Source organism: Orycteropus afer, unplaced genomic scaffold, assembly GCF_000298275.1.
Source record: "Orycteropus afer afer isolate SDZICR_OR568_19922 unplaced genomic scaffold, OryAfe1.0 scaffold00037, whole genome shotgun sequence".
In the NCBI taxonomy this organism is placed as follows: domain Eukaryota; kingdom Metazoa; phylum Chordata; class Mammalia; order Tubulidentata; family Orycteropodidae; genus Orycteropus; species Orycteropus afer.
Genome location: NW_006921624.1, coordinates 1,585,023 through 1,601,921, shown reverse-complemented (window position 1 = coordinate 1,601,921; position 16,899 = coordinate 1,585,023). Strand labels below are relative to the sequence as shown.

The 16,899-nt window shown below is 36.5% G+C and overlaps 2 protein-coding genes across 2 annotated transcripts in view; both read left to right on the top strand.

Moving 5' to 3' along the window:
- RABGAP1 (RAB GTPase activating protein 1) overlaps positions 1 to 16,899 on the top strand; it is a 198,266-nt gene that overhangs the window by 102,261 nt on the left and 79,106 nt on the right. The window lies entirely within an intron of this gene.
- GPR21 (G protein-coupled receptor 21) lies at positions 4,435 to 5,484 on the top strand. Its single transcript, XM_007936623.2, has one exon. It carries the CDS (start codon positions 4,435 to 4,437, stop codon positions 5,482 to 5,484), a length of 1,050 nt encoding a protein of 349 aa, XP_007934814.1.

Sequence of the window (16,899 nt, the reverse complement as noted above, 5' to 3'; positions counted from 1 at the left end):
TTATTTTAAAGGGGAAATGAGTATATAGATTTTTGTGAGGATATAAATTTACTACCACCTTCCATGTCATTAATAATTTGTCTCTCCATAAGAAAGTATTTTTCCTTAATTCAAAACAAGACATTAACTCTTGACTTATTTGACGAAGCATGGCTGTTAGGCTTTTGTATTTTTACGTTTCCTATGTAAATATTTTGACGATAGCACCTAAGTGGTTTTATTAATATAGAAATGAAGTTGAAAAGAACTATTTTTATGCTAACAATAGTAATATTGTAGCCTGTTTTACTACATCTTTTTTTCTTTGAAAGTATCAGTTAATATAAATATCTATTTTATCTCTTAATTTTATGTATGAGAAACCTGAGATACAGAGAATATAAGTTACATGTCAAAACTCTGGTAGCGTAGTGCCTAAGGCACTTGACTGCTAACCAGAGGGCTGGCATTTCAGACCCAGAAGGAAGGTTGGGCAATCTCCTTCCGTAGTGATACTGCCTCAGAAACTCAAGGAGGAGTCGCTGAGAGTCAGGTTTGACTTGATAGCACATAACAACAACAACACATAAAAAGCCTGGACTCCTTCCTGGCCATGACCAATTCTTTGTCTATTTATTGGAATATGCTAACTCTCAAAAATCATTTCTTTGTTTATTCAGTGTTTATTAAGCACTCAGTGAGTATTCAGAAATAAAGAAGTTTACAGCAGGTATGTGAATAATGCATAGCCTGGTTTGGCTTGAGGGTTAAGGTGTTTGGAGAGCAGAGTGGAAGAGTAAGATTGATTTGAAAGGCAATAAGGAGCCAGTGACTTTTGAACTGTATAGTAGTATAATGAAGCAGGTGCTTCTGGATATTTAATCTGGTAAAAGGGAATGTTGTTGTTGTTGTTGTTATGTGCCATCGAGTCAGAGCCGACTCATAGCGACCCCTCCTTGGGTTTTTGAGGCAGTTATCACTATGGAAGTAGATTGCCGCATCTTCCTTTCGAGGAGTTGGCTGGTGGGTTTGAACCGCCAGCCTTCTGGTTAGCAGTCAAGTGCCTAGGCACTATGCTACCAGAGCTCCTGGTAAAAGGGAATAGTTTGGAAAAATAACAACTGGAAGCCCAGATGATAATGATGGCTTGCAGAAATATATTGAATGCTGAGAAGAGGATGTAAATTTGAAAGCTATTGTAGAAATAGATTCCCAGGACTTGGTGACTAGAGGGAAAGAAGAGTGGTCAAGATAATTCCTAAGTTTCACTTTCTTTGTTGGTTACCAGGGGTGGGAGGGAAAGGAAGGGAACACTGCAAAATTAGTGAAAAACAAAGAAATAAATATATATATATACACACACATATATACGTACTAATAATATACATATGTATATACACACACACATATATAAAATTCCTAAATTTTATTCCCAAGTGCCTGGAAAAACATTGAAGAGAAAAAAAGGATCAAGTCCGACCTATTTGATAAGAAAAATATATTTGATTTTAAGGCACAGGACATTCAGGTGGAGGATGTGTGACTGACAAGCAATTTATGGATGGAAAGTAGTGCTCAGCAGTAAAGTTAGGGCTGGAGACCGAGGCAGAAAAATTTGAGGGAACAGTTGATGTCAGATCATCATTTCTTCTTTCCAGGTACTTTCACTGCCTTATGTATGTGTAGTCTCAGTGTATTGAGGAGTACATGATAACAGTGTATCCAAGTAGTACTTGTGTGCTTTTGAGCTGTGCAGTCACAGGAAGAGATGGACACTTTAGGATTCAGAAGAACCCAGGCTCAAGCAATGCAACATGATTATGGGTTGGTGGGGTAACACTACAACAGATAGAAATTCTGGCTATTTAGAAAGGCTATTTTAGTTGAATGCTAGTAAAGTTATATACTCCCTGCATGCTTGCCAGGTATTAGTAAGCCTTTTGGAATATTGTTTAATTCTCAACAACCCTGTGGAGTAGGGAGTATATATATTACCCTAATTTTATAGATGATGGAACTGAGTAAGGTTAAGTAATATTAGAGGAAGGATTTGAACCCAAATTGGTGTCCCTTGGTCCTTTTACTATACTTTGCGTATTTTCAAACAAGACCTGTCAAATAGAGCCCAGACTTAAGCTTAAATAGATTTTTGAGTCCCCTGTCTTCATGTGATAAACACAGTGCTTCAGATGTTAAAATGTAATTCATTGATTCTGATTATGGGTGACCACTTGCCTGCATTGGGAAAGCTTGCATATAAAACAAATGAAAGTTGGATACCATAATTAATACATGTCTGCACCTAAATGTACATACCTCCTGGAATGTTTACAGATGACAATATTTGTTTCTTTCACTCTGTTTTTGTGTTCCATGGAGCATTAGGATGAGTTCAGAGTTCAGAGATACCTGGAGGGAAAGATACTAAAAATACACATTTTCCACAGCATCCTACTCTAAGCTGACAATTGTCATCATTTATGACATTACCAGAAGAGTCACAATATGCCCCGGTTTGCATTGTTTGAAATAGGCACAAACAAGGTTGTGTATTCTAAGAGACAAAGGCTAATTTATACTGTGAAACTTCCTATAGTTTTCAAGCTGGGGTGGAAATAGCTACATTTACTTTTCCATGTTTTGTTTATACATTTGCATACTGCTCAGCAAAACTGGAAGCAAGATAGGACCTCTCAACGATACAGGAACAGTGCCAAATAACAGGAACAATGTAATTCCTCTTCTTTATGCATGCTGTTTCTGTAATATTCAGGATGGGGGAGATTGTCTTTATTTTTCTCTTACAAAGCTAATTTTTATAGTTTACTTGTGTTTTCAGTCATCTTTCTTAATAATGCAAGAAAAAGATGTGGCAGTCTGCTTCTGTAAAGATTACAGCCTTAAAAACCCTGTGGGGCAGATGTACCCTGCCCTAAAGAGTCTCTATGAGTAGGCAGTGGGTTTGGTTTGGGATTTGGTTTTCTTAATATTGGTTAATATCCAGTGACTTATATGAGGGAAGGTTAAAGTTGAATGTTTAGCTTTCTGTTTAGAACTTCTTTTGTAGCAGAATTCCTCAGTTGCCATGCACTGTTAATGTACTTTTCAATCAATATTGCTCTCTGTTCCCTGGAAAAATTCTGTAAGAATATGGGAATTTCCCTTCATTATTCCCCCTCTGGCAGTGTAGTTCTGTGTAACTCCTGGCACTGTGTCTGGATTATTACCCCTTATTGCTAGCAGTCTAAATTCTGCTCATCTGCTAAAAGGGGGTTTCCAGACAGACGAGGAAACAGCTTTCAAACCCTGCACTGCAGGCTGTGGGCATATAAAATCATTCCCCCACTGTGCAGTCTGGAAATTGGGGAGCACCTTCCTGATGATGCATTCTGATGAGCTGCTGAAGATGCCAGGATGTGTGCACACACGTTTTCTTTCCCTCCCCCTTTTCTTCTTTTCCCAAACCCTGTCTTCTCCCTGTTTCCCCTCCTACTCCTTTTTCCCCTCCCTCTGTGTCTCAGTTCTGCAGTAAACGGGGCTGAAGCACATTCCTGCTTTTCAAGGCTTTCTGTTAAGGATGTGTTGTGGCTTTTGTTTGGATTGCAGCATACACAATTACAGGTAACACACTGAAATTGAGCTAAATGGATAAATGTCTTATAATATTTTTAGAGAGGCAAAATTTCACATAGGAATCAATGAAAATAAATTATCTTGACTAATTTTTATCTTGGTAACTACAGTAAAATATTTTCAGAAATGTTGAGGTAATAAGGGAAAAAAAAATTAAACATACTCCTTTTCTCCCCACCAAAAGGCTCAAATGAAAGGAAATGGGAGTAGATTGATTTGACTGCAGTTAATTTTGTTTTGTGTTAATCTTGAAAGCTTGCTGTTGCAATGCCTCCTCGGTAAAGCAAGGACCAGTTATGCAGAGTGCTGCTGGGGTTAGCCATGGGTTTCTGGTGGGAAGGGTGATAACCAGCTTGAATTAGCCAGGCTCTTTGATTAGGGTGTTAGATACAAAATGTAAAATGCTCTCTCCTTTTCTTCTATCAGCTGTGTAGAGGAGACTCATTGCCACTCCTGCTGAAGCTCCTAATCTTCCTCCCTTCTCTTCTGCCCCTTCCCCCTACCCTCACTTGGCATGAAGACGTTGTCCCCAGAGTTTGCCTTACTCCCCTGGTGCTATGTATATGATGAACCTGCCACTATGGTCACATCTGGGACTGGCCAGACAACTGCTGCTGGCTCTCGCTATTCAAAGAAGGATTTAAAGGGGAATTGTACTGCAGGCAATGCACCAGAGCAGCAGCATCAGGAGCGTGGGGACTAAGGCTTCTCTGACATTATTACATATACACAGAGCTGATTGCAATGACGGCAGCTGCTCCTTCGAACTGCCGGCAGCAGTCAAGTGGCAGCATGAAGTGAGAGATCACTCCTGAGCTCAAGATGAACTTCACCTTGGATGGTAATCAGAGCAGCCGCCCCTTTTGCCTCGTGGCATTTGGTTATTTGGAAACTGTCAATTTTTGCCTTTTAGAAGTGCTGATTATTGTCTTTCTAACTGTATTGATTGTTTCTGGCAACATCATTGTGATTTTTGTATTTCACTGTGCACCTTTGTTGAACCACCATACTACAAGTTATTTTATACAGACTATGTCATATGCTGACCTTTTGGTTGGGGTTAGCTGCCTAGTCCCTTCTTTATCACTCCTCCACTACCCTCTTCCAGTAGAGGAGTCTTTTACTTGCCAGATATTTGGTTTTGTGGTATCAGTTCTGAAGAGTGTCTCCATGGCCTCTCTGGCCTGCATCAGCATTGATAGATATATTGCTATCATTAAACCTTTAACTTACAATACTCTGGTTACACCCTGGAGACTACGCCTGTGTATCTTACTGATTTGGCTATACTCCATCCTGGTCTTCCTGCCTTCCTTTTTCCACTGGGGCAAACCTGGATATCATGGAGATGTGTTTCAGTGGTGTGCGGAATCTTGGCACACCAACCCTTACTTTACTCTGTTCATTGTGATGATGTTATATGCTCCAGCAGCCCTCATTGTATGCTTCACCTATTTCAACATCTTCCGCATATGCCAACAGCACACAAAGGAAATCAGTGAAAGGCAAGCCCGCTTCAGCACTCAGAGTGGAAAGGCTGGGGAAGTGCAGGCTTGTCCTGATAAGCGCTATGCCATGGTCCTCTTCCGAATCACTAGTGTTTTTTATATCCTCTGGTTGCCGTATATCATCTACTTCTTGTTGGAGAGCTCCACTGGCTTCAGCAGCCGCTTGGCATCCTTCTTGACCACCTGGCTTGCTATTAGTAACAGTTTTTGCAACTGTGTCATTTATAGTCTCTCCAACAGTGTCTTCCAAAGGGGATTAAAGCACCTCTCAGGGGCCATGTGTACTTCTTGTGTGAGTCAGACTACAGTCAAGGACCCTAACACAGTTAGGAGCAAAGGCCCTTCTAATGGATGTCAGGTCTAAAGTGGCACAGATGTTGGGTCACTGTGTGTGTGTGTGTCTGTGTGTGTGTGTTTTCCATTTTATCTCTTTGTGTTTCTAGTTTACAAGGAAATCTGGGACAAAATTATTTGACTTTCAGCAATACCAAACAAATGATCCATCCAGAATATCTTCTAAGTTTGCAAAAATTATTTTCTAAACTGTTACTGAACCAGAAAAATCAGGACCCTGAACATAAAAATTCTCTTGGTTCCAGTTTTTGAAATGCCATGGAAATGACTCCAGTTCTCAGATTTAAAATGAATAAAGCCATATTTAACACCTCTCTCCAGCTGGCATGACTGAACCTGGGTGTGAAAGACTTCATCATTTTAAAAAGTCACTGAACCTGGGTGTGAAAAACTTCATCATTTTAAAAAGTCATCATTTTCTTGACACTTTCTGGGTTCTTTCCAGTTGTTGGGGCTTCATGTTCAATTGATTTCTTTTAACCAGGAATGTTAAAATACTGTGATGAATTATCCCAGAAATATATATATGCCAAAGTATACCTATTTGTAAGTTTCAGCTTTGTCATTTAGAAAACCATTGTTTTATTCCCTTAAGAGAAATCTCAATAGGGTGAATGTGAACATTTAAACATTAAGTTTAGAATTTTACAGTGAACCATGATGCAGAAGTACATTCAGATCATATAATTCATGAAAAACTGAGCTACTCTTTGTGCCCTGTTTCACAGAGATCTAAAGAAATATGTACATAGAGGTGATTGTGTTTATTGCAGTATTTGTGCTTGTGCCTTTGTGTATGTGTGTATCAAGAATATGTGAATTGAGTCAGATTTCTGTTATACAGCAAAAAGTGTTTTAATAAGCTAAAAAATAACTGAATTGTAGGCTGCTGGCTGCCATTTTTAGAACAGTAAAAAAGTATAAAATGTGGCTTTCCTGTTCTTTTTATATAAAAATGATATATTAGAACATCAGGGAGAAGGATATCATAAGTAACTTAAAGAAAAAAGAATAGTGTGCTATTCTTTTACTAGTTTATTTTTAAAATAGAATAGGGTAAATTGAGGTTTTCTTTGTGGTTAATTCAAATCAATTAATCCAGCTAATTAATAGCAGCTGATTCTTTTCAAAAAACTTTTTCTTTCTTTTTTTGTTAGTATTAAGGAAACAGGAGCCCTGGTGAGACAGTGTGGTTTAGCTGAGCGCTGCTAACCAAAAGACGCTCTATGGGAGAAAGATGAGGCCGTCTGCTCCGATAAAGTTATGTAGCCTTGGGAACCCTTTGGGGCAGTTCTTCTCTGTCCTCTAAGGTCACTGTGAGTTGTAAATCAACTCAACACCAGTGAGTTACTAAAGAATCCATATTTGAAGTGGGGGAAAGAAGACTTTTGGTTAGTCTTAAGTCTCTTTTATTGCTATTCTTCTGGGAGGGGGCGAATCTTTTGGGATATAGTTCTTTCCATAGAAACAGTCTTTTTTCTTTTCTTTTTTAACCAAACTACTCACCGATTTATTATTGTTGCTCTGTAGCTTGATTATTGAGAGAGATGTGTGTTTATATGTGATAGTGATGTTTTGTTCTTTAAAGTGATTGTCTTTTGAGCAAGAGGTTTATTTTTCAAAAAGGAAAGAAGGGTTTACCCATAGCTCCAGTGTGAGACTATTTACTCTACTTGTCTACTGGTTTTAATATTTTGAAAATTTTCAGGGTGTTTATTTGATCTCTGCCTTTGGCTAGATGTTGTGATCTGAATGCAACAGTAGTGTTTAGTGAGATGGAATATGGAAGAAACCCAAGAAAAGACATGGATATTTATGAAACAGGGAGATATGCTTTGGTTTGCCATCATATTAGAACTCCTCCCCTTAAAATAAAGGATAGCATTCTCATGATTTTAGATTTTAGACATCAATTTGATTTTAACCTCAAATATGTACTATTTAAACTTTTTTGTTTTAAATGAGTAAGTGTTATATAAACATCCAAAGTTCAAAATCTGGGTTCTTTGCAAAAGCTTACTTACTCTTTATATTTAGTGTTAGAAAATTTGATTCTAAGCGGTTTCACTATTTAGAATACTGAAATTGCAAGTTATGTTAGAAATGTCTATTAAATTGCCATTTTGAGTGGAAAACCTTTTTTGCTGGATTCTAAAAAATAATTGTACACATTTATCCTTTATATATATGGTAAAGATCTAAAAAACAAGGCATTTTCATATATTTTTTAACAAATTTGAACAGTTTGCTTGTAAACATTGCTTAGCAAATATGAAAATCTTTAAGACTTTAATTTTTATAGAAAACTTGATATTAAATCAGTAGGTTTAACTTTCCTCTTTTCCTCCAAAAGGGTTCCATCTTATGAGAATGAAAACAAACTAAATGTCAGTTTAATTTTCTTGTAATGGCTGAGCAAGCTGGTCTTTTAATGACTGGAAAAATGACAGTGCTTTTAATAAGCACTTTTGTTTATAGATTTTCTACATTAGGACCAAATTCAATTATCATTAGAGGCATTTTTTCACATTGGAATCTCTATGAATATTGCAGTCTGAAACTAAAGAAGATACATCTTTAAAAAAAAAAAAAACAGAAATAGAGATATCTCTTTCCCCTCCCCAAATTGATACTTGCTTAGTATTACATGTTTTTCATTCATTATCTATACTGCCATTTTGGGGGTGGGGTGTGTGTGTGGGTGAGAGAGAGAATGGAGAGAGCCTTCATCAGTCATACAGTCTTCAGTGCTTAGTGCAGTTTCTGTGTGGTATGTTTTGAGAGTTTGTGTTTTCTTTTTCAGTAACCTTTTCATCCTGACATATTTAATAAAACACTTGACGTTTGGCTTAAATACCAATTTGACTAGGCCAGAATGAAAAAAAAAATGTATTTTTAGACTCAGTTACCTTGGGCTTTGGCAACACAGATCATTTAACTTTTTTGCATGGTATGTGACTGATACCAGAGGAGGCATAAGCTTTCGGTGATTGAGTTGAAATTATTTCATACTAAATTTTGAAATAAGAATGTACTAATTATTGTATTTGTAACTTAGTTATGTGTTTTATATAATTTCAGTGAAGGTTTGTTTTTCCTCTTAGAAGGGAAAAGGTAATTACAAAAAGACAAGCGTTCCATTTTAGTGAAAGAACTATACCAGAGTGAATATTTGCCTCTTACCAAATCCCATTTGGGAAATATTTTTTTGTAAGCTTTATTGCTGGATAAATTCTTTTTGAGCCTTTTATAAAGGCTATTCTTTTTTTACTTGAATAATCTCAGTGTTTTAAGAATTGAGAAAACTTGAATTTTTGTAATGTAAATGCATTGTCCACCTCTTTGAACTTGAAAATGAAGCATCAGGGATACAGAGGTTAGTGGATTGATTTCACTGAGGATTTCCTCAGCTTTTCAGGTTTGATTGAAAATCTACACAATGACCTTAGGAAATATCTTAATTTCACTATGTGTTTTTGGATCATAAATATGTTTAGTATATTATTAGCAAACCAAAATTTATTGTTATGCAAGCAGGTTGTCAGTAGTTCAAGGATGGAGAATGGTGACAGTATGAGATTTTTTTGTTGTCTTCATAAACCATTTTATGTGGTGATTTTTGTATAATATTTTGCATTAGTTTAAGCAAAACTAAATATGAGTATATATATTGAGTATACATATTATTAATATATTTTGCAGACCATGGTAATATCACAGACATTTCAGTGCCTGTAAATGATTCAGTTAACTTTTCTTCAAAATTTGGGTAACCAAAGGGCAGCATGATGTGATAAAAATGAACTTGGGATTTAGAATTAAAAAAACTGGGCTTCTGTTACAAATTAACTGGTTTTGTAAGTTGGGGCAAATTGATTTTCTAAGTACTTAATTTCTTCTGCAAAAGGTGATTATGATCCCTTCATACTTGATAGGGTTACTTTGAAGATTGAATTAGATAATGAATGTGAAACTGCTTTGTAAATTGTAAAGTACTGTTCAAATAAAAATTATTGTTGTCATTTGTTCTGCCAGACTTTTACATGTAAAGAAGCCATACGTTGTGAATGTGGTGCTCCCGCACATTAAGATCTTCAAAGCTCAGTGCTAGATCACTCACTACACCAAACTTGAGAAGAGAGGCAAGATAAAATCATCACCTTACTTAAATGGCAGTAGCTTTAAATTCAACTTAAAACTGCTTCAGTTTACTTGGTTGGTTTGTCTGCAAGCTCTTTGGCAACGGACATGTCTCTTCATATCTTTATCCCCAAAATCTAACATAGAACCTGGCTCAGAGTAGAAGTGTTCATGAATTTTACAGAATTACTCTTTCTAATTATTACCTCTAGTCATATTATTTCTTTAAATTTTCTTCTTCTGTTACTTGTCTTTTAGTCTGATTCCTTGAAAGTCTTCATACTCTTAGAAACGTGAAACTTGTTCTTTCTCTTTAGGGTAGTTTTAAATATCACTGCTCCTACCTTTTTATCATAAAAGATAGTTATTTTATGATTTAATACTCAAAGGGTAGACATATCCCTTTATTCTTAAAGTCTGAGGAGCAACTCAGCTTGATTGCATGTGGTGCCTACAAAATGCCTAATTGGAAAATTAAGATACTATGAAAATAGCTATAAGAAGTAACTATCACTCAGATAATTAGGGTAGAGGCATTAAGTATATATAATGTCAGCTTAGTTTTTATTTAATGGGATAAGGAGAAGGGCATTTGAACTAGAAAGGATCTCTTATTTTACAGACAGGGAACCAGCTCAATATCACTTTATAACAAAACCCAGATTTCCTTCTTTCTAATTTATTGTTCTTTCCTAGTATACTATGCCTTTACAGAGGACTTTGAATTCTAAGTATAAGAATCATTATGAATAACAATATAAATGTTATTTGAGGATTATTATGTTTGAAGAGAATTTTATAAGCATTGTTTTCCAGCACTAAATGAACTAGTCCGTATCATTAACTCCATTATGCAGAAGAGGAAACTGAGGATTAAAGTTACCAGAGTTACCTAGCTAAGTAAATGATCTAAGGTTCAAACCTAGGCCTTTCTGACTCCAATGATTACATTTTTAACTCACTTAACCCTCACAACAACCTATCAGGTAGGTATTTTTTATTATCCCCATATTATAGATGAGGAAATTTAGGTTTAGAGAAGTTCAGAGACTTGTCCATGGTTATACTTCTGGTAAGTGACAGTATTAGGATTAAAATCCATTTCTTTGACTCTATAGCCTGTGTTCTTCACCAGTATGTAAACTGTTTTCTAGATTTGAAAACTGTTGGGCAGACTTCCTATTCAACATAGCAGATTGAATATTCAAGTTTAATTCTGTTTTCTTCGCTAAAAAGAATACCAAAGGTATAATCCATAGGACACAGGAGAAGGGGAGCAGAGATGATGGCAGATGAATGATGCCAACAAAATTTTGTAGCACAGAAATCCACCGCTTATGTGATAACTGACTCAGCAGAATGGACCAAGCTGAATCCTAATGTCAAGGGGATGGATAAGAGAAGCAAACTGATTTATACATACAACCTTGGAACTGCTTGGGAGTTGGGTTCCTTGATGTCTCTAGTAGCAGGGAATAAGAGGCTGAAAACTGAAGAAAACGTTGGATAGAAAGTTTATATATAAGGAACATTTAGATACTGTCATCTCCCAGTCCCCTATTTCACCCCACTCTGATCCTCATACCCACAGTAGATGAGAGGTTTTCTCTTCAGAGAAATTTGAACCACAGATTCTCTGGACACCAGTCATAGCTAAGAATAGAACTAAGGTGCCTTGTTGAAACAGTGAGTTTCAGAAGAAAGTCTGCATGTTATATAATCAGCCCTTTAGTCCTGCTTTACACCTAGCATGCTCTTAGCCAATCTTAAACCTGTAAGCAGGAAATTAAAAGGAGTCCAGTCTGGACACTGACATTTGAGGGCTTAATAATGTTATGGTGATGCTCATCAGTCAGCAGATCCCACCCATCCATATAGAACTTCCAATTTTTACAGCCTCTCTTTTGATGTTAACAGCCAGATATCACTGGACTCTTGAGAAGAGCTTCTTACATAAAATACAGAGTTCAGAACAAAGGAAATCAGAAGAAGCAAAGACAATGCAGGTCACAAAAGAAAATTTCCCGAAAAATGCCAATTGTAACTAAAATTATCAGAGAAGGTTTTGCATCCATTAAAAGAGAACAGGGTGCCATCAGAAAGGAATATTAAGAGCACAAAAAAGGTCTTGCGATTTAACTATAATAAAAGGTTTTTTTAAATTTGCAAACAGTTGGAAAATAAAGTTGAAGTACGCTAGATAGTGGTGGAGGAGGGACAAAGAGAAGGAAAATAGTAGATGAAAAGAAAATTAGAGACTTAATCAAGGAAGCCCAATGTCTGATTAACACTATTGCCAGAAACAGAGGGAAAAAAAGAGAAAATTCTCCAATATGACAAGAAAATTTTCCATAACCGAAAGATACGAGTTTCTATATGAAAAAGGTCAGCACAATGAAAGAAAAAGACTCTCGCTATGGCAAGTCATAAAATTTCAGAACACTGAAGATAAAAAAATCCTAAAAACTTCTTGAGCTGGGGTAGGAGTGGGAACATAAAAAATATAGGGATCTTAAAAAATATATGTATCTATACGTAGGAATCTGAATGACACTAAAGTTTCATTCACATTGAAGCAAGAAGATGATGGAGAATAACGTCAGAATTTTTAGAAATCATTTCTAATCCAAGAACTTTGTATTTAGTCAAATTGTTGTTAAAGTGGAAGGTAAAACAAAGCCATTTTGAGATACGTAGAGTCTCGAAACATTTATCTGCCTTACATACTTTCTCAGGAAATTATTGAAAGATAATACTTTACTAAAATGAGGAGTAGGAGCTCTGATAGTGTAGTGCCAAGGCACTTGACTGCTAACCAGAAGGCTGGCAGTTCAAACCCACCAGCCACTCCTCAGAAGGAAGGGTGGGCAATCTACTTCCATAGTGATACTGCCTCAGAAACCCAAGAAAGGGTCGCTATGAGTTAGGTCCAACTTGACAGCACATAACAATAACAACAACAAAATGAGGAATGAGACCAAGAAAGAAGATACAGAACCCAGGAAATGGGGACCCTAACACAGGCAAGAGGTGAAGAGAGCTCCCATAGTTACAGGGAGTGGAAGCCCTAGGAAGACAGCTAGCTGTGCAGCAGGCATAAAGAGCAACTTACCCAAATTGGAACAGGAGGAAGGCAGGCACTAGAAGGTATGTCTCTAGGAAACAAAAATAAATAATTGAGGTTTTTGACTATATTGAGAGGATTTTACAGTTCTGTCTGGTTGTAGAGGAAGAACTATGGATAAGTACATAGAAAACCACACAGAAGAAAATATGGGCAATTTTGAAAAAGAAAAGAAGTCTAATACTTTCTGTGGCTCAGTATTAATTTAACCCAAAATTTGTAGCAAAAACTGTGTTGAGAGGATGAGGGGAAGAGGTGTGTGTGTGGTGTATATAACAGAGCTACAGTGTCGTCTTCCATACTAGTAAGCCTGAAGATAATGCCTAAAAGTGAAAAACCAAGAATATAGCAGTTGAAGAATTTTATTCAGAAATATGAAGAAAAACTCCTAAAAAGGGGCTAAAAAATAAGAGAGAAAGAGATGGAAATAGTTGCCTCTGTCTGGAGAGTAAGGAAGCGGGGTGGAAAGAGTGAGAGGGCCTTCTGTTTTTCATAATAAGTCTTGATTTGACTTTTACAACTATATCAGTACATCCTTTTTTATGGAAAGCCTAGGCCACATTTAGGAAAAGAAAGTAAATTTCAGGAGAAATAAAGGAAAATAGTCAGGAAGCATAGGTGGAAAAATAGGAGATGGTGCATAATAACACTATATTATCTGTGGCCCACAATTTCCTGTGCACCATCTCATTTCATCTTCCTAGAAAGGTAAGTAAAGGCAATATTATTTTATAGTTGTGGAAACTGAGCTAGCAGACTGATCCACTCTGTCATTATGTATCACAGGTATTTGTTTTGATCTTTTCAAATTTTTAAAGTTTGGTTTTCACCAAGAAAAAATAGGAAATACTGGAAAGCATTTTTCTTTGACATCTTGGGAGGAAATATATGAAAATAAATGTGTGTGTGTGTGTGTGTGTAAACATACGTAAAATGTGTCTGTGGGTATACTGGTACCCAAGTATCTATAATACAAGACCTGGTATTATGAGGTCATGAAAGAAATGCAGAGTGTTGTATATTGTTCATAGATAAGGTGGTGGATGTTAGATGGATTTTCTTAAAAGGCAGCATATAAGATGGGCTACACTCTCGGTAGAGTAGAATTTCAGACAGCCTTATTCATCTACATACTTAGCCATTGAATCAGATTGACATAGAAGAACCCAAACAGGTTTAAAAGAACCCAAAGGATCAGTAGACAAAAGACCATGATAAAATGACCCACATTTATCAAACAATAAATGACATGAGATAAGTCCTTTGCAAAATAAGAAGGATATCTTTATGTTAAATTACTAATTGCAGTCATTTAATGAGAAATTTATTGCCTTGTTACAAAAGGAATGTATCAAACTTAAAAGTTTTTTAAAGTTTAAAAAATTTAAAGTAAAACTTTAAATCCTGTGTCTGTAAGTCTTCAACAAATATTTATTGAGTTGAATTAGTTTGACCATCTTTCGAGGTGATAGCATGATTTATTTCTGAAATTGATTCCAGAAAAACTGAAAAAACCCCTACTGCCAAAGCCATTTATAGCTAGACCTCTCCCTCAAAAAACTAAGGCCATTCATGGGTCTCTGACTTTGTTTCCCCATAGAGAGCAGAATTTGACTTAAAAGTCTTTTTCATTTAAAAAGTTCACCTTCTTCATGACATGATATTTGTAGAATAGAAACCATTCCTGGTTAGGTTATGTTAACATCGTGAATTGTATTGAAGTTCTGTTATATCCTATAGAGCACTGTAGTTACAAGCAAAATTTACATCCTCGTTCTGGTAGTTTATTATGTAATTTAATTTGTCTGAACTTCAGAAGGACCCTCTTCTGTAAATGAAGATAACACCAACATAATGGGAATCAGTTTAAGATCACATGCATGTTACATTAATAGTAAGGCACTTCATAATCAGGGTCATATTTTGGCTGTCATGGACTTGTTTTAATTTTCTTCAGCTTCAGCTTTAATTTGCATATGAACAATTGATGATCTGTTCCACAATTGGCCCCTGGCCTTGTTTTGACTGGAGATACTGAGCTTCTCAATCATCTCTTTGCACAAATGTAGTCAATTTGATTCCTGTGTATTACATCCCTCAAGGTCTGTGTATATAGTTACAATTTATGTTGTTGAAAAGGTATTTTTAATGAGTAAGTTGTTAGTCTTGCAAAATTCTGTCATGTCATGTCTGGAGTCATTTCTATCACCAAGGCCATATTTTCCAGCTACCGAACTTTCTTTTTTGTTTCCAGCTTTTGCATTCCAATCACCAGTAATTATCAATACATCTTGATTGCATGTTTGATCAATTTCAGACTACAGAAGTTGATAAAAATCTTCATCATTTCTTCATCTTTGACATTAGTGGTTGGTGTGTAAATTTGAGTAATAGTTGTATTAACTGGTCTTCCTTGTAGGTGTATGGTTATTATGCTGTCACTGACAATGTTGTACTTTAGGATAGATCTTGAGATGTTCTTTTTGATGATGAAGGTGATGCCATTCCTCTTCAGTTTATCAACACAACCTTGCTTACTGAAAGCAAAGAGGACTTGAAGCACTTATGTTGAAGATCAAAGACTATAGCCTTAAGTAGGGATTATACCTCAACATAAAGAAAACAAAAGCCCTTCCAGCTAGACCAATTTAGCAACATCATGATAAACAGAGAAATACTGAAGTTGTCAAGAATTTCATTTTACTTGGCTCCACCATCAACACTCAAGGAAGCAGCAGTCAAGAAATCAAACCATGTATTGAAAAAAAATGAAAAGCAGACAGCTCCTGGCTTTGAATTCTAGCCTTGCCACTCTTGAGCTACAAGACCTGGGGCAAGGCACATAATCTCTCTTTGTGTCAGTTTTCTTAAATCTAAAGTGGTATAAATGGCACTGTTTTATAGGATTATTGTGAGGATTAAATTAAGCTAATAATGCATGTGAAATTCTTAGCATAGTGCTTGGTGCACTGTTGAGCACTTAGGAAATGTAAGGTGCTGCTGCTGTTTTCCGTTTGAGTGGGGTGAATAGGCGCAGTAGAGGTTTCAAGTTAACAGGATAATGTGGAATAAAATTGAAGAGTAATTGGGACTGGCTGGTCTAGAATAAGCCACAGTGGTGCAGTGATTAAAGCACTCGACTGCCAATCAGAAGATTGGTGCTTTGAACCCATCTGCCACTCCATAGGAGAACAATGCGGCAGTCTTCTGTAAAGATTTACAGCCTTGGAAACCCTATGGGGCAATTCTGTCCTATAGAATTGCTGTGAGTTGAAATCAACTTGTTGGCAGGGGGTTTGGTTTTGTTTTAGAATACTGGCTAAGGAGTTCAGTTCTAATTAGAAAATGAAGATGAACTTAAGATTTTTCAGTAGATGAATGACATAAATATAGAATCCTAAAATGACAGCTAGAATGTCCCTTAGAGGTCTTAATGTAAATGACTGTTTTCACAAAAGGGGAAAGGAAGACCCAGAGTAGTGATAAAGTTGTAGAACTGGACTAGAACCCAAGTCTTACACCCCAGGCCAAGTCTCAGTTCTACCACAAGAATAAATCCAAAGGATTGCTCAGCATTTGTCAAGTGCTTAGAAAATACCAATTTTCAGCAGATTTTTTTTTGGGGGGGATGCAGCATGGAAACAAGTGACATACATATTACAGGAAACAGTGGTTCAGGTTTTGGCTTCCATGAAATAAAGTAAATAAAAATAGTCTCTTCTCATAGGTACTTCCAAACCAAACAAATTAAGATTTGAAAAATCAGTAAGTTCTTTTGATCACTAGCAATAACTTGAGAGATGTTCATCAGGAAAACCGAAAACCCAAAAACCTGCTGCCATCGAGTCGATTCTGACTCATTGCGACCCCCATTGGGTTTGTGAGGTGGTAAATCTTTACAGAAGTAGGTTGCTTGGTCTTCCTTCCATGGAGTGGCTGGTGGGTTTGAACCACCAACCTTCTGATTAGCAGTAAAATGCCTTAGGCACCACCAGACACCAGAGCTCCTTTCATTAGGAAAAGTAAAACTAAATATGGATAAAGTTCTTGAATACCTTCAATGGTATTTATACCATTTGTTCTGCTGATGTGGGAGGGTTAAATTTTTGCTAAAAACCACTGATTGTGATTGTCCAGTAACTTTTCCTTTTCCTGTGGTAA